This window comes from Macrobrachium rosenbergii, chromosome 12, assembly GCF_040412425.1.
Source record: "Macrobrachium rosenbergii isolate ZJJX-2024 chromosome 12, ASM4041242v1, whole genome shotgun sequence".
NCBI classification, from domain to species: Eukaryota; Metazoa; Arthropoda; class Malacostraca; order Decapoda; family Palaemonidae; genus Macrobrachium; species Macrobrachium rosenbergii.
In genome coordinates this window covers 65,625,052-65,644,550 of record NC_089752.1, presented here as the reverse complement: position 1 = coordinate 65,644,550, position 19,499 = coordinate 65,625,052, and the positions used below count along the sequence as shown (strand labels likewise).

Here is a 19,499-nt window from a genome sequence, read left to right as displayed (position 1 = left end):
AGCAAGGATTTTATTTCTAATTCTGAATGAGCGTTGGGTGAACTAGAGTAAGAACTCCATTTCTAGACCTAAATGTGTTTTGGGTAAATCTACAGCAAATATTCCATTTCTGGACTTGTATGCTTGCTTAGAGAAACTAGAGTCAGAATCCCATTTCTAGACCTGAATGAGTGCCGGGAAAAAGTAGAGCAAGAATTCCATTTTTAGATCTGAATGAGTCTTAGATGAAACTAGAGGAAGAATTCCATTTCTAGACCTGAATGAATGTTGAGAGAAACTAAAGCACGAATTCCATTTTTAGACCCAAATGAGTGTTGGGAAAAACTAGAACAAGAATTCCATTTCTAGACCTGAATGAGTGCCGGGAAAAAGTAGAGTAAGAAATCTATTTCTAGATCTGAATGAGTATTAGGTGAACTAGAACAAGAATTCCATTTCTAGATCTGAATGAGTGTTGGGAGAAACTATAGCAATATTGTCATGTCTAGACATGAATGAATGTTGAAAGAAACTAGAGTAAGAACAAGAATTCAATTTCTAGACATGAATGAGTGCCAGGAGAAACTAGAGCAAGAATTCCATTTCTAGAACTTATTTAGTGTATGGAGAAACTAGAGCAAAAATTAGTACATTTCTAGACCTGAGTTAGTGTTTGGAGAAACTACACAAAAATTCCATTTCTAGACCTGAATGAGTGTTGTAAGAAACTAGAACAAGAATTTCATTTCTAGATCTGAATGAGTGTTTGGAGTAACTAGAGCAGCATATCTGTTTCTAGACAAATGAGTGTTGGAAGAGACTAGAGTAAGAATTAAATTACTAAACCTTCACGAATGTTGAGAGAAACTAAAGCAAGAATTCCATTCCTAGATCTGATTGAGTTTTGGGAGAAACTATAGCAAGAATTCAATTTCTAGACCTGAATGATTGTTGGGAGAAACTAGAGCAATAATTCCATTTCTAGAAATAAATGAGTGTTGGGAAAACTAGACCAAGAATTCTGTTTCTAGACCTGAATGAGTGCTGAGAGAAACTACAGCAAGAATTCCATTTCTAAACCTGAATGAGTGTTGGGAGAAACTAGGTCAAGAATTCCGTTTCTAGACTTAAATGAGTTTTTGGAGACGCTAGGGGAAGAATTCTTTTCCTAGACTTGAATTTGTGGTGGGAGAAGCTAGAGCAAGAATTCCATTTCTAGACCGGAATGAATGTTGGATAAAACTAGAGTCAGAATTCCATTTCTAGACTTGAATGAATGCTGGGATAAACCAGAAGAAAAATTTCATTTCTAAACCTGAATGAGTGCTGGGAAAAATTAGAGCAAGAATTCCATTTCTATACTTGAATTAGTGGTGGGAGACATTAGAACAAGAATTTCATTACTACAATTAAATGAGTCCTGGGAGAAACTAGAGCAACAATTCCATTTCTAGACCTGAATGAGTGTTGGGAGAAACTAGACTAAAAATTTTGTTTCTTTAACTATAAGAGTTTTAGTAGAAAATAGAGCTAGAATTCCATTTCTACACCTGAATCATTTTTGGTAGAAACTAGAGTGAAATTAGAGTAAGAATTCCCTTTCTACAACTGAATGAGTGCTGTGATAAACTAGAGCAAGAATTCCATTTCTAGACCTAAGTGATTGCTAGGATAAACTAGAGCAAGAATTCAATTTCTAGACCTGAATGAATACTGGGAGAAACTAGAGCATAAATTCCATTTTTTGACGTGAATGAGTGCTTGGAAAAACTAGTGTGAGAATTCCGTTTCTAGACCTGAATGAGTGTTGCAAGAATCAAGAACAAGAATGCCATTTCTAGATCTGAATGATTGTTGTGAGAAATTAGAACAACAATTCCATTTCTAGACCTAAGTGTATGTTGGGAGAAACTAGAGCAAGAATTCCATTTCTACACCTGAATGAGTGCCTTGAGAAATTAGAGCAAGAATTCCATTTCTAGACTTAAATGAGAGAGCAGGGAGAAACAAGAGCAAGAATTCTATTTATAAAGCTGAATGAGTGCTGGGAGAAACTAAAGCAAGAAATTACATTTCTTGACCTGAATGAATGATGGGAGAAGCTAGAGTAAGAATTCTATTTCTAAACCTAAATGAGTGCTTAGAGAAACTAGAGCAATAATTCCATTTCTAGACCTGAATGAGTGTTGGGAGAAACTAGAGCTAGAATTCAATATCTAGACTTGCGTGAGTGCTGGAAAAACTAGATCAAGAATTCCATTTTTAGACCTGAATGAGTGCTGTGAGAAACCAGAGCAAGAATTCCATTTCTAGACCTAAATGAGAGTTGGGAGAAACAAGAGCAAGAGTTCAATTTCTGGACCTGAATGAGTGGTGGGAGAAACTAGAGCAAGGATTCAGTTTCTAGACCTAAATGAGAGTTGGGAGAAACAAGAACAGGAATTCTATTTCTAGATTTGAAAGAGTGCTAAGAGAATCTAGAGCAAGAATTCAATTTCTTGACCTGAATGATTGCTGGGAGAAACTAGACCAAGAATTCCATTTCTAGAGCTGAATGAGTGCTGGGATAAAACGAGAGCAGGTATTCTATTTGTATATCTGAATGAGTGTTGGGCGAAATTACAACAAAAATTCCATTTCTAGACCTGAATGAGTGCCTAGAGAAACTAGATTAGGAATTCCATTTTTAGACCTAAATGAGTGCTGGTAAAAATTAGAGCAAGAATCCCATTTCTAGACCTTCATACGGGATAGGAGAAACTTGAGCAGTAATTCCATTTCTAGACCTTCATACGGGATAGGAGAAACTAGAGCAATAATTCCATTTCTAGACCTAAATGAGTGCTGGGAGAAACTATAGAAGAATTTCATTTCTAGACCTTAATGATTGCTGTGAGAAACTAGAGCAAGAATTCCACTTCTAGACCTGAATGAGTGCTGGGAGAAACTAGAGCAAAAATTTCATTTCTAGACCTGAACAAGAGTAGGAAGAAACTAGAGAAAGAATACCATTTCTAGGCCTGAATGAGTGCTATGGGAACTACAGCAAGTATTCCATTTCTAGACCTGAATGAGTGTTGGCAGAAACTACAGCAAGAATTCCACTTCCAGACCTCAATGAAATTTGATAGAAACCAGAGTAAGAATTCCATTTCTAGACCTGAATGACTGTCGGGAGAAAGTAGAGAAAGAATTCCAATTCTACACCTGAATAAGTTTGGGAGAATTCAAAGCAAGAATTTCATTTCTACACCTGAATGAGTGTTGCTAGAAACTAGAGAAAGAATTCCATTTCAAGACCTCAATAATTGTTGGGAGAAACTTTAACTAGAATTCCATTCCAAGACCTGAATGAATGTTGGGAGAAACTATAGCGAAAATTCTATTTTTAGAACTAAGTGAGTGCTGGAAGAAATCTGAGCAAGAATTCCAAATCTAGACCTGAATGAATGTTACGAGAAACAAGAGTAAGAATTCCATTTCTAGACGTGAGTGAGTGTCGGGAAAAACCACAGCAAGAATTCCTTTTCTACACCTGAATGAGTGCTGAAAGTAACTAGAGCAAGAATTCCATTGCTAGACCTGAATGAGTGTTGGGAGAACTAGAGTAAGAATTCCATTTCTAGACCTGGAACAGTGTTGGGAGAAACTAATGTAAGAATTACATTTCTAGACCTTAATCAATGCTGGGAGAAACTAGAGCGAGAATTTCATTTCTAAACCTGAATGAGAGTAGGAAGAAACTAGAGAAAGAATACCATTTCTAGACCTGAATGAGTGTTGGGAGAAACTACAGCAATAATTACCCTTCTAGACCTCAGTAAATTTTGATAGAAGCTAGAGTAAGAATTCCATTTCTAGACCTGAATAAGTATCGGAAGAAAGTAGAGAAAGAATTCCATTTCTAGACCTGAATAAGTGTTGGGAGAATCTAGAGCAAGAATTTATTTCTAGACCTGAATGAGTGTCTAGGGGAGACCAGAGCAAGAATTCCATTTCTAGACTTGAATAAGTTACTAGAAACTATAGCAAGAATTCCATTTCTAGACCTGAATGAGTGTTGGGAGAAATTTTAACTAGAATTCCATTCCTAGATCTGAATGAGTGTTGGGAGAAACTACAGCAAGAATTCCACTTCTAGACCTCAATAAATTTTGATAGAAACCATAGCAAGAATTCCGTTTCTAGACCTGGATGAGAGTCCGGAGAAAGTACAGAAAGAATTCCATTTCTATACCTGAATAAGTGTCGGGAGAATATACAGCAAGAATTTCATTTATAGACCTCAGTAAATTTTGATGGGATACTAGAGCAAGAATTCCATTTCTAGAATTGAATAAGTGTTGCTAGAAACTAGATAAAGGATTCCATTTCTAGACCTGAATGAGTGCTGGGAGAAACTACAGCAAGAATTCCACTTCTAGACCTCAGTAAATTTTGATGGAAACTAGAGGAAGAATTCCATTTCTAGACCTGAATAAGTGTTGGGAGAAACTATAGCGAGAATTCCATTTCTAGACCTAAGTGAGTGCTGGAAGAAATTAGAGCAAGAATTCCATATCTAGACCTGAATGAGTGTTGTGAGAAACAAGAGCAAGAATTCCATTTCTAGAAATGAATGAGTGCTGGGAGAAACCAGAGCAAAATTTCCATTTCCAGATGTGAGTGAGTGTCGGGAGAAACTAGAGCAAGAATGCCATTTCTAGACCTGAATGAGTGCTAGGAGAAACCAGAGCGAGAATTCAATTTCTAGACGTGAGTCAGTGTCGGGAAAAACCACAGCAAAAATTCCATTTATAGATCTGAACAAATGCTAGAAGAAACTAGAGCAAGAATTCCATTTCTAGACCTAAATGAGTGCTTGGAGAAACTAGAGCAAGAATTCCATTTCTAGATCAGAATGATTGCTTGGAGTCCCTAGTTCAGGAATTACATTTCTAGTCTTGAATGAGTGCTGAGGGAAACTAGAGCAAGTATTCCATTTCTGCTCCTTAACGAGTGATGGGAGAAACTAGAGCAAGAATTCCATTTTTAGACATGAGTAAGTGTTGGGAGAAACTAGAGCAAGAATTCCATTTCTAGATCTGAATGATTGCTTGGAGTACCTTGTTCAGGAATTACATTTCTAGTCTTGAATGAGTGCTGAGAGAAACTAGAGCAAGTATTCCATTTCTGCTCCTTTAATGAGTGATGGTAGAAACCAGAGCAAGAATTCCACTTCTAGATCCGAATGAGTAGAGCAGGTATTCGACTTCTAGACCTTTATGAGTGCTGGTAGAATCCAGAGTGAGAATTCCATTTCCAGACTCGATTGAGCGCTGGGAGAAACTAGAGCAAGAATTCCATTTTCAGACCTGAATGAGTACTGCGAGAAATGAGAGCATGAACACTATTTCTAGATCTTAATAAGCGCTGGGAAAAACTAGAACAAGAATTCCATGTTTTATCTGAATGACTGTCAATAGAAACTAGAGGAGGAATTCCGTTTCTACACGTGAATGAGTGTTGGGAGAAACTACAGTAAGAATTCCTTTCTAGACCTGAAAGAGTGTTGGGAGAAACTAGAGTAAGAATTCTATTTCTATACCTGAATAAGTGTTAGGGAAAAACTAGAGCAAGAATTCTATTTCTAGACCTGAATTAGTGTTGGCAGAAACCAGAGTTTGTAGACTTAAATGAGTTTTGGGAAAAACTATAGCAATAATTCCATTTCTATACCTTAATGAGTGTTGGAAGAAAGCAGAGCAAGAATTCCATTTCTAGAACTGAATAAGTGTTGGGAGAAACTAGAGCAAAGATTCCATTTCTAGACCTGAATGAGTGTTGGGAAAAACTAAAGCAAGATTTCCATTTCTAGACCTGAATTAGTGTTGGGAGAAACTAGAGTGAGAATTCCATTTCTAGACCTGAATGAGTTCTGTGAGAAACTTGAGCAAGAATTCCATTTCTAGGCCTGAATGAGTGTTGGTTGAAACTACAGCAAGAATTCCATTTCTAGACCTGAGTGAGTGTTGGTAAAAACTAGGGAAAGAATTTCATTTTTAGACCTGAATAAGTGTTGTGAGAAACTAGGGCAAGAATTCCATTTCTAGACCTGAATGACCGTTGGGAGAAACTAGAGCAAGAACTCCCCTTCTAGACCTGAATAAATGTTGGGAGAAACAGAGTAAGAATTCCATTTCAAGACCTTAATTAGTGTTGGGAGAAACTACAGCAAGAATTCCATTTCTTGACCTGAATGACTGTTGGGAGAAAGTAGATAATGAATTCCATTTCCAGACCTGAATAACTGTTGGGAAAATCTAGAGCAAGAATTCCATTTCTAGACCTTAATGAATATTGGGGGAAACTAGAGCAAGAATTTCATTTCTAGACCTGAATGAGTGTTGGTAGAAACTAGAGCAAGAATTCCATTTCTAGACCTGAATGAGTGTTGGGGAAAACTAGAGAAAGAATTCCATTTTTAGACCTGAATAAGTGTTGCGAGAAACTAGGGCAAGAATTCCATTTCTAGACCTGAATGAGTGTTGGGAGAAAGTAGAGCAAGAATTCCACTTTTAGACGTGAATAAATGTTGGGAGAATTTAGAGTAAGAATTCCATTTCTAGACCTTAATAAGTGTTGGGAGAAACCAGAGCAAGAATTCCACTTCTTGACCTGAATGAGTGTGTGAGAGGGACTAGAGCAAGAATTCCATTTCTAGACATTAATAAGTGTTGGGAGAAACTAGAGTAAGAATTCCACTTCTTGACCTGAATGAGTGTGTGAGAGGGACTAGAGCAAGAATTCCATTTCTAGACCTTAATGAATATTGGGAGAAACTAAAGCAAGAATTCCATTTCTAGGCCTGAATTAGTGCTGGGAGAAACTAGAGCAAGAATTCTATTTCTGGACCTGAATTAGTGCTGGGAAAAACTAGAACAAGAATTCCATTTCTAGACCTGAATTAGTGCTGGGAGAAACTAGAGCAAGAATTCTATTTCTAGACCTGAATTAGTGCTGGGAGAAACTAGAGCAAGAATTCCATTTCTGGACCTGGATGAGTGTTAGGTGAAACTAGAGCAAGAATTCCATTTCTAGACCTGATATGTGTTGGGAGAAACTAGAGCAAGAATTCCATATCTGGACCTGACTGAGTGCTAGGCGAAACTAGAGCAAGAATCTGAATGAGTTTTGGGAGAAAATAGAGCAAGAATTCCATTTCTAAACCTGGATGAGTGTTAGGTGAAACTAGAAGAATTTCATTTCTAGACCTGAATGAGTGCTGGGAAAAACTAGAGCAAGAATTCTATTTCTAGACCTGGATGAGTGTTAGGCGAAACTAGAGCAAGAATTTCATTTCTAGACCTGAATGAATGCTGGGAGAAACTAGAGCAAGAATTCCATTTCTAGACCTGAATGAGAGTTGGTAGAAACTAGAGCAAGAATTCGATTTCTAGACCTGAATGAGACCTGGGAAAAGCTAGAGCAAGAATTCCATTTGTAGACCTGAATGAGAGTTGGGAGAAACTAAAGTAAGAAAAGGTAAAGAAGTTGGACAGCAGTCTGGGAAGAGACCGAATGGGAGGTCCACACCAGACTATTTTTTTTTTTTTGCAAGTACCTTTGGCACCTTACTTTACAGATGAGACCCGTTTTTGCAAGGGTCCGTGCTGGCATAAGGCCAACTAACACAAATCAGCCAACCCAACATCTTTGATAAATGGTTGACTTTATGATTTAATTAGGACGAGGGAAAGCTGGTGAAACCACCAAATGCTACCAAATTTAAGTAAGGATTTGACAATAAAAACTGGTGATGCCTTCGGCATGGTCAGATATATATTATGAGCTAATGATATTTGTACCAGAAAAATTTATGTAATGTTTCCGTTCTAAACAAAATTTAGCTTTAATCTTACACGCCTTTGAAATGAAATATTGTTAACTTGGGTAAATGAATTGTTTATATTATATATGTAAAGATAAGTGAAAACAGAGAGGAGACAATAATAAAAAGAATACTATTAAAGGAAGATGAATTAACAAACAGAAATAAATACAAATACGAAATAATAAGAGGCAGGTCCATCGCGAATCAAATGCAAACAGAGCCTTCAGAAACCACAAACCTCTCTGCCAGGTCTGAGCAATGCCCCCCTATCCCCCCCCAACTACTTCCCGAGGTCCCAAACTCTAATCACATGTTGCCTTGCCAGTCACAAGGCAAATGATCTTGTCAGTTCTGCGGGTTGTTCTATACCTTGGTTCCATAAGTAAGAGCCCGTGTTGATATAAGGCCTGGATTGCTTAATCCCTAACAATAACACGTATTTGCCCATTACGTCGTTGGGGGTTAGTGCCTACAGTATTTTCGGGTGGGTTCCTGTTGGTTCTGATAAAATGTTATGTTTGCAGAGTTTATTTGTTTTTGGTTGTTCAATTTCTTTAATTATTTTGCTTCAGTTTCACCATTCATTTAAAATAATATTTTCGAACCAGCCCTATATCATTCTAGAAATATGATTCATTGAAAAGACATTAATTATTGTTCTTATTTATTAATACTGTATTTTTCCCCACCGACCCAACAGCATCGAGAGAGCTTCAGGGTCTTTACTCGAACTGTGACCTGTTATTTCTCTGCTTAAAGAGGTAAATAAGTAAACAGATAAATAAATAAACACCTCTCCTGGTTTCACGCGATGGAAAGTTGTGAGAGGTGCTAAAGAAGAGAGCAGGAGGACATGTACTGCTATTTTATTGAGAGAGCAGGCCGCTTATAAAGCAGCGTGCGGACATCATACAAAGACATACAATAGGATACAGGTGACCCGAGGTCAGTTGTTTTTAATGCAAAACAGGACAGGTAAATACAAATAACATGTAAAAATAAAATTACAGGAATGGACACAATAATGTTCTGACACATGTACAACGTAAACAGGCACGAATGAATAAGTAACAGATACAATTTTACATAGATAAAATATGGCTATTTAGTGTGACCTAAGTTCATGGGAAAGGCACTGTAGAAAATGGGAGGTTCACTATAGAAAACCCATTGAGCGGGGACTTTACAATACTCCCCCCCCCCACAAGACGTAGGTAATGTCTGATTAAAGTAGGTATCTGCTGGGGCGCTGCAGAGTGCCGCGGCTCCGCGATGTCAGCTGGGGGGTGCAGTGTGAGTGGGAGCGGTTGCTGCGGTGCTATCCGGGTTCGGGGCCTTCCGAGGGTGGCCGTGCGACTTCCTTTTGGGCTGGGCTGGCTGCGGGGGCAATGGGTCCTGCAGAGGGCGCTGCATGGTATTGTCGACGTCCTCCTCCAACAGGGCAGGCTTGAGCCGGTCAACAGACACCCAGTCGTTTTTCCCATTTATGGCCAACTGGAATGCTTTACCGTTCCTCTCCAGCACGTGGAAGGGCCCCCTGTAGGGCCTGGTTAAGGGCGGGTGGATGGCACCGTTCCTGACGAAGACGTGGGTGGTGGAGGACAGGCCGGGAGGCGTGAAAGGCGACGTCCTGTTGGTATACGTCCACTGGCAGGGGGCGAACTTTCCGACCGTGTCACGGAGCCTCTGGACTGTCAGGTTGTGGCGATCCCCCGTGATGAGCTCGCCCGGGACTACGAGAGGCTCCCCGTAGATTTTCTCTGCTGCAGATGAGTCACCGTTGGCTCTGGGGGCGGTTCTCAACCCGAGGGGGACCCAAGGCAGCTGGTACTTCCGATCCTTGGTGGTGCAGTGGGCCATGAGGGACGCCTTCGGGGACCTGTGGAATCTTTCTACCAGTCCGTTGGCCGTGGGGTTGTAGGTGGTGGTGCTGTGGTGAGAGGTCCCCAGCAGGCATGCTAGGGCGGTCCAACATCTCGGACAGGAAGGCTGGACCTCTGTCGGTTGTTATGTGGTCCGGGACACTGAACCTGCTGATCTAGCTGGAGAGAAGGGCCTCGGCGCATGCGCTGGTGGTGGCTTCTTGCATGGGCGTCGCTTCGGGCCACCTGGTGGAGTGGTCAGCGGTCGTCAGGAGATACCTGGCCCCACCTGATAGGGGAAGGGGGCCTACCACATCGACATGGATGTGTCCGAATCGCCTCCCCGGCTGGGGAAACTCGCCCACCCCTGACTCAGTGTGCCGTCCTACTTTGCTGGTCTGGCACCGAATGCACTGTCTCGCCCAGGCTGTCGTGTCCTTCCGCATACCGTGCCAGACAAACTTCTCTGTCAGCAGCTTGGCCGTTGTCCTGCCGGAGGGTTGGGACAGCCCATGGATGATGTTGAACACCAGACGGCGGCGGGAGGCGGGTACCAGAGGGCGGGGGTGGCCGGTGCTTATGTCACAGAGCGGTGATGCCGCTGCTGCCTGGAAGACCATGCGTCCCCTAGCTTTGTGAAGGCGTGGACCAGTGGCTGGTGGTCCGTCCAGATTGTGAAGGGCATGCCCTCCTGGAGGAACTTGAAGTGACGTACTGCCCGATACACTGCGCAGAGTTCCCTGTCGAAGGTGCTGTAGCAGGACTCTGTGGGGCTGAACTTCTTGCTGAAGAAGGCGATAGGCTATGGGGCTCCGGTGACGACCGGCTCCAGGACGGCCCCACAGGCGGCGTTGCTGGCGTCCGTCGTCAGCTGGAGGGGGGCGTTGGAGTCCTGGTGGGCCAAGGCGGTTGCCTCGGTGAGGGCGGCCTTCGTCAAGGAGAAGGCCCGCTGCTGGTTGGGGCCCCACACTAAGGTCTTCGGGTGGCCCTTCAGGATCTCCGTCAGGGGGGCCATGGTGTGCTCGACCCCCGGAAATAAACCTCCTGTAGTAGTTGACCATCCCGAGGAATTCCTGTATGGCCTTGACAGAGGTAGGGGTGGGGAACCTGGCAACGGCTGCTACCTTCGATGTGAGTGGACGGACGGCCCCCGTGGATATCTCGTGGCCCAGGAAGTCGACTTTTTCAATGCCAAAGGTGCACTTATCGAACCTGACGACGAGGCTGTTCTCCTGTAGGCACTGCAGGACCTTCTGGATGTGTCGCATGTGTTCTTTGTGGGATCTGGAAAAAATCAGAATGTCATCTACATAACAGACACAGAAGTTCAGGTCCCCCAGGATGCTGTCCATCAGTCTCTGGAAGGTTGCCCCTGCGTTTCTCAGGCCGAAGGTGGAGAAGGCAAAGACGTAGGATCCGAAGGGCATGATGATGGCGGTTTTGGGGATGTCCTCTGGAGTTACTGGTGCCTGAAAGTAGGACTTCAACAAATCTAATTTAAAAAATATTTTGGCCCCGTGAAGAGAGGCCGTGAGATCTTGCATGTTTGGAAGGGGGTAGTGATATGGTTCTGTTGCAAGGTTGAGCCGCCTGTAGTCACCGCAGGGTCTTCAGGAGCCGTCTGGTTTCTGCACCATGTGGAGGGGGGAGGCCCATGGGCTGGAGGCCTTCCTGCATATGCCCATATGCTCCATCTCAGCGAAAGCGTCCTTGGCCTCCTGAAGCCACCTAGGGGGAGCCTTCGAAACTTTGCGTGCGCTGGGGGCGCCTTGTTTTAATGTGGTGGTAGATTCCGTGCTTGGCAGGGGTCCCAGGCACTTGACGCAGTTCGGGCTTGAAGACGTCGGGGAACTCCTTCAATTTTTTTAGTTGGTAATAAGTTCGTCGGCGAGGAACTTATTATCAGATAAAAAATATTCCCCTTTAGGTAGCATATATGAAAATATATTATTTCGAGGTAGAGCAAACTGGATATTAAAGGTTGTTTGTAGCTTAATGCTTATATATATAGATATATATATATATATATATATATATATATATATATATATATATATATATTTACATATATATATATATATATATATATATATATATATATATAATATATATATATATTTATATATATATATGTATATATGCACAATCATGTGTGTAACAGAAATAAATTTCTGACTCACATCACGATCAAACCTGTTAAAGATTATATCAGTCTCAAAAGATTACCTTCACTTTAAAAAAAAGCTAAACTCATGTCTTTCTAAAACTTCCTCAAAGACAACACTGCCAAGTCACAATGATATGCACTTAGTAAAATATAGTTAGCAGCAAGACACATTAGAACTCACTATAAGAGATATTATCCACCTCTTATCAAATTAATAATTCTCTATCACAACAACAGTACAAAACATAATAAGTAAGAATCTTACCTTCTTCAACAGAAATAGTAAAACACATTTTCACAATGCTTGCACAATATAAACACCTTAGATCCTTCTTACAAAATGTATACACTTCGTGGGTGAATTTGACAAAACTTATGCTTTTGTGGAAGGAGGATAACCAACTTTATATATATATATACCCTTTAGACAATATTGTACCAGAGAGAGAGAGAGAGAGAGAGAGAGAGAGAGAGAGAGAGAGAGAGAGAGAGAGAGAGAGAGAGAGAGAGAACTGCTATCTTTGAATTCCCCAAAGCAACTCCTGGGTCTCTCTGATTTCCCTTTGAATATATATGGTGGGTCCTAAAGGGTTACTAACTAGTCCCTTCAGTCTTTGAATAACGGATTTCTCCTTCCACCTCTCAGTATACATGATACATAAAGTATACATACATTATACATACAGGTATACATGTACGGTATACATACAGGACTGGAGCTTCAAGCGCCTTATCTCAAAATTGACATTTCCTGTCCTGGGTTAAGCAGCTGGGTAAATAGAAAAAATATTTTGAGATCAAATTGGCTCAGCTGTCAGCATGTCAACTTCATCTCTCTCACTTCCTCATTCTTTTTTACTCAGATTATGAAAACATAATAGGCATAGACAAAGTTAATAACTACGGAGCAGACACACATGATAATCATATAATAAAGCATTCTGGCCGAGGGCTGTCAACTCATCAAGATAAGCAAAGTGGCCCTTGCCTTTCTGCCTTCACCCCAAACACCTGTGTCAATACAGGATGTGGCGATCTGATAATGGTTCAAAACTATCTCTCTCTACGGCAATCAAACTTTAACTTCCATGAACACAGTGTGTTACAAACATGAATGACTATACATTACAAAGTCACCTCAAAACATATGAAATAGCTGAAAATTATATCAAAATACAGAACACAAGAGTCATCTGTAAGAAATAAAGACATCTCAAAATCATAGACATCAAATCAAAGCATACACATAATCTCACATTATAATATATATACAGTATATATATATATATATATATATATATATATATATATATATATATATATATATATATATATATATACATATACACATATACACACACATAAGGGACAGAGCTGAGGCTCGAAGTATACATCATGTAGGAAGTAACAGGGAAAGGCATCCTCATCCTCTAGCAGTTTATTTCCAATGCTGACATTTCAGGACGAATTCCAAGTCGCATTTTCAAGGCTATGCAATATAATTTGCAAACATTAATAACAAATTAAAATATGGAGATATGCAATGGCAACAGCTCTTTGTGTAGTAAAAATATTTAAAACAAAACACCTCATTCCAAGACAAGTCATTTATAAGTAAAAGAAGTTCACTAAAATCTTAAAACAACCTACCTATATGAAAGAAAGAGCAAGACTAACATAAATAAATAAAAACAGAGTGAGGAAAATCAGTTGCCCAAAGTAGGCTATAAACAGTTTTACTGAAGACGATTGAGTATTTAACAATGGTACAGTCTTTTTGATAATTATGGACTCTAGGATGGTTAAGTCGTTGTTGCTCTGCAGTCAGCCTAAGATGGAAAAATCCTTGCTGTCAATATAAGTTTTTACATAATTTTGAATGATTACGTATATTTGATTGCTCAGGATTAGATAACCTGCTACCTGTTCTATGACTTATGCCCATGTGGGAATCTATGCGGACCTTCAACAGCCTCCTCGTGCATCCCACGTATATCCTGTGATCACATCCTGGGCAAGTATATTTGTAAACGACGCTGGATGAAAGCAGAGGGCTGAACCGGTCTTTGACTCTAAACAGAGACCCTATTGTTAAGGGATTTTTTCGGGATGATTTTCAGAATCAAAGCTGGAAAACTTTCGAATAATGGCAGTGCATTTTCTCCTAAAAGTATCATGCATGAAAGGGAAACTTGCATACATCCTCAGTTTCGGCACAGTCGATTCAGGTGTTGATTGAGTCAGTTTCTGTATTAGCAATTTGTTTAGGGATCTGAAAAGAAGTCGTGAAGGAAAACAGTTATTACTGAAATATTTCACTAAAAAGGATATCTCATCGTGGAAGTTCATCCAGTTTGACGAGTGGGTATAAGCCCTATGGAGGAGGGTTAATAGAGTTCAGTTTAAAATTAAAGAAACACGAACTATAAGAATTCATTGCCAAACCAGTAAATGTATTTTTTCTATACACACCTGTGTAAAAATCTGAGTCACCTCTGGAAATAATAAGATCATGGAAGGCAAGTTTGTTATTTACCTCTTTCTCCATAGTAAACCTTATGTTTGGATGTTGCCAGTTGAAGAACTCCAGAAAGGACTCTGCATGACATTCATAACGAAATAGGGAGAACATGTCGTCAACGTATCTTCGATAAAATAGAGGAACCTAATGGGACATTCTTCTATTATGCGCTCCTCCAGGGAGCACATGAAGGTGTTAGCAAAAATTGGACCAAGTGGTGATCCCATGGCCATCCCTTCAGATTGTTTATACAAAATGCCATTGAAGACAAAGGTCGTGTCCAGCATAGCCAGCTCTAAAAGCTGTTTAAAAATGTTCTAAAATTATTAAAAATTGCATCTTCATCAGTAAAAAGTTTGCTTAATATCATATCAATAGTCTTCCCCACCGGGACATTTGTAAATATGGATTCCACGCCTGAGCTTACCATATATAAGTCTGAGTCTTGCCTGAGAATGTCCTCTTTAAACTTAGTGGAATTGGTTATCAAAAGATTGTTTTTTGTTAAGGGTTCTAACAAGGGAACAAGAAATTTGGCTAATTTGTAATGTGGCATATTCTGTGAGGAGAGGATTGGGCGTAAATGGACTCCCTCTTCGTGGATCTTGGGGAGACCATATAAAACACCATTATGATGAACCAGTGGAAAACAAGTCCTGGTAAGTATTATTATTGTTTTCCACTGGTTCATCATATGGTCTCCCCAAGATCCACAAAGAGGGAGTCCCTTTACGCCCTTAGGACTCCCTTCAAGACTGACACATCAGAGATGCTTGTGTTCCGTGGCATCCTGATCTGCAAGTTACTGCTACTCAAGACAGGTTTTACAAGGTCAGGCCAATCATCACTGCCATCATAAAGAACTTCCTGCACATCCCTGAAACACCTCATCGAAGTTTAGATGAGGTTATGGTGGCCTATAAGGGAACTAAGGGTGGAAATTTACGCCAGTATATCCTTAACAAGCCGGATTAATGGGGCTACAAGTTCTTCTGCAAGGCCAGTATAGATGGCATCATTCATGATATGCTCATGTATCAGGGGCGAACTACCTCACCACCCACACAGTCCAGTTGCATGAAGAAGAGGCCCTCATGAACATGGGTGCCAAAGTGGTCACCACAGGACAGTCAAGCACCCAAACAAGACATGTGTGTATGCAGACAACTTTTTCACCGGCATTGGTCTTGTTGAGCACCTGAGGAACACCTACCAGTGCTGCTATGTTAGCACTGCCAGGGAGACCAGGACAGGAAGCATTGAAATGGAAGGACAACAAAGTAGTCAACATGCTGTCCACTGATGCAGGAGTAGAACCCTTGACATCTGTCAAGAGGTATGACAGAGATGCCAAAGAGAAGGTTGATGTCCCATGTCCTGATATGATAAAGCAATACAATGGTTAGATGGGTGGCATCGAAAAGAGTGACATGCTCACCCATCTTTACAAGACACCCCTCAGGTCAAGACGCTGGCCACTCAAGATCTTCGGATATTGCACTGCACTGATGTATCCATTGCCAATACCTGCCTAGTCTACAAGAGGGACATTGCAAGGCTAAATGAGAAACCCATGCCCCTGAAGAATTTTTCCCTCTCATCTCCAGGTACTGCAGGGTGCACAGGAAGTCAGGATGCCATGAGGAGGCCAAATGACATCCTTCAATGCCCACTCCTTCTGCCTCTGCTACTCAGGAGTCTGAGGGAAAGTGGTGCTCCCAACCAGAGGTCAGAGGTCACCAGAAGTGCCAGAAGCTGTTAGGATTGATACCTCCACTCTTCGTTTACTGGTCTTCACCCCCATGAGACAGACTTGTAAGAAATGCTCCACCAAGAAGAATATCCACAGGTCCAAGTGGATGTGCAACCTTTGCAATGTGGTACTGTCTTTCTGATGCCAGGAACTGTTTTGCGCCATCTCATAGTGTTGTGATATGAATATGGACATTATTTTCTAGTGCTTTATTGAACTATTTGACTATTTTTTTTTTACTGATGTAGATGTATTTTTGTAACTTTTTTAGTAAAGGTATAAAAATTAGTTCACTTTCCTTTTCCTTATTTTTATCATGTCTTATTTATTAAAACATGATGAAATAATGCACAAAAGGTTGAAATATTATTGATAAAATAATGCTTGAAAATTAAGAATAATGTAAAAAAATAACATACTATGTTATAAATATGAGAGGTTAAAGTATTGAACATGGAAGGTAAGCCCCAAAAAAGTCACTAAATTGCTTTAGTAGGTAATCAAAATATCTTGAATAAGTTTATCTCAATCAGGCAAAACTTCCAGCTCAGGATACTGCTGTGAGAAGATGATTTCCCTGAACCGGCCAGTGGTTCCATTGAGGACACTTCGTTTGGGGGATCTATGACCCCATTTTTGCAAAATTAAAAAAATTACACAGGAGTAAAAGTGTCTTAGATTTGGTTGTACTACAACATACTAAGAGCATTTTTTGCTGCCACCATTATTTCTGGTAGTGCCCATTAAAGGGTTAATGTTTATGTATAAAAAAATCATGGTGGTGTAATAAAAATTCATTCATATATATATACATATATATATATATATATATATATATATATATATATATATATATATATATATATATATATATATATATATATATTATTGCTGCCACCATTATTTCTAGCAGTGCCCATTAAAGGGTTAATGTTCATGTATAAGAAAAATCATGGTGATGTGATAAAAATTCATTCATATTATATATATATATATATACAGTATATATACATATATTATATGTATATAATATTATATATATATATATATATATATAAAATATATATATATATATATATATATATATATATATATATATATATATATATATATATATATATATATATATATTATTGCTGCCACCATTATTTCTAGCAGTGCCCATTAAAGGGTTAATGTTCATGTATAAGAAAAATCATGGTGATGTGATAAAAATTCATTCATATTATATATATATATATATATATATATACAGTATATATACATATATTATATGTATAAAATATATTATAATATATATATAATATATAAAATATATATATATATATGTATGTATATATAAAGTATATATGTAATGTATATATATATATATATATATATATATATATATATATATATATATATATATATATATATGTATATATACAATATTTATATATGTGTGTGATAGGGAGGGAGAATGAGAGAGATACCATATTTTTCGTTTTATGTATAGTATTATAGATGTAGATAGATGCCAGTTCAATCTCTCATTTTCAAATAAATTCACAAGAATGTTAGAGGGAAAGATAATGTCTTAGCCAGAATCTCAATCAGTAGCCTTCTTGTTTTGGAAATGGAGGAGTGCTTGTACTGGGTGACATAAGTACAAGGATGAATCTTAGCTGACGTTTCATCTACTTCCCAGGTAGCTGCGTGGCTGGAAAACCAAGGCTTGTCAGGAGAAGACAGCAAGAAAATTACAAGTGAATTCCTCCAGAAATTCCGGGAGACTCCAGCTCCAGATTATGACACGGATCTCGATGGATTAGACAAATGGAGGACTAACATTTGGTTGCTGGTCTTACCTGAGGAACACCATGATCTACTGGGTAAAGAGAGTGCTGAGATTAGTAGGCATTACGGGATGTTATGAATTATATTTGCATACAGACACACTAAACGCACACACACACGTATATATTTATGGCTTATATATATATATATATATATATATATATATATATATATATATATATATATATATATATATATATATATATATATATATATATATATATATATGTATAAAAAGCCATAAAGATCACTTAATACCAAAATAATATTATCCCAGGTGTAACTTACTTTCAAGGGGAATTATAACTGAAAAGTGCCTGACCAGGATTCGAATCTGTACCTTTGGTTTAGATTCAGCAGTTGACAGTTACTCGTACTTAATCCATTCAGCTGTCAAGAGATACAAGAAGAAACCGACTCTCCTGTATCTATCTGTTCCTGTCTAATGCGGATTCTGTATTAGAATCGATATCAATCCACCTCCACTATGATAGGTGATTTGTAAGTTTTGTCACTTATACCGATGCGACTTTTTTTTATATAAATAATAAAAAGTGAAGCCACTAATGTCACTTGACATCGAATTCCCTTTACTAAGGAATAACTTTTGCACCCGAGGGGAATATACAAGACTGATGTAATTCTGCTTCATGTCTCATTCGTAAACTAAAATTAGAAAATTTGTTCGTAACACATGCACATAAAAGTGCATGTGTTACCTCTAACATTAGAGGTAACACATGCACTTTTATGACCACTTACTTTATTGATTCTTAATAATCATAATAATAGTAGTGATAATTAATAATATCACTGTTATTATTAGGAGAGGTCTGTGGCCTTGAAAATTTTGTAAAGCTTGCTCATTGTAAGGTCGGTCGGGATATTTACCAGTTCAGTAAGTTCAGAAGAAATGTCCGTTAGAATAGTGGGAAATCTTCTGTTATAATTTTTTTTTTGCTTTTAGAATGGAAAACCATAGTTCTTTTTAAACTTATGATAATAAGAGCAAGAGTAATAATAATAAAACCCAATACTGAGTTTGTATATATGATAATAATGTTGAAGAAAAACAAGGTTTACATCTTGTACATTTATAATAATAATAATAATAATAATAATAATAATAATAATAATAATAATAATAATAATAATAATAATAATAATAATAATAATAATAATAATATACCCCACGTTCTGAAAATATCACAATTTCCAACATGTGGTAGGAAAACTGAATTTACTTTACTTTTGCTAAATCTAACCTTGTGAAACAAAACCCTCGAAAGACCGTAAGCAGAGTGAGTTTCAAATGGAAGGTCGCCAAAGTGAGACTCTGCGTTTCAACACTACTCTGTTTATCACCCAAGATGGTAAATCAAAAGTGAGAATTATGGGCAAATCTCACGTAATAAAAGAACATGTAAAATAATGTAGAGCAGCAATTAACTGGATGGGAGATTAAACACATCAGTCTAACATAAATGTGTACATGACTGGACCACATG

The 19,499-nt window shown here is 38.8% G+C and overlaps 1 protein-coding gene across 1 annotated transcript in view; it reads left to right on the top strand.

Moving 5' to 3' along the window:
• The window catches only part of LOC136844051 (uncharacterized), a 158,122-nt gene that overhangs the window by 118,217 nt on the left and 20,406 nt on the right, over nucleotides 1-19,499 (top strand). Inside the window, exon 7 of the mRNA XM_067113065.1 lies at nucleotides 17,843-18,026. Within this exon, the coding sequence (XP_066969166.1) occupies nucleotides 17,843-18,026 (184 nt within the window). The remainder of the gene's footprint in view (nucleotides 1-17,842; nucleotides 18,027-19,499) is intronic.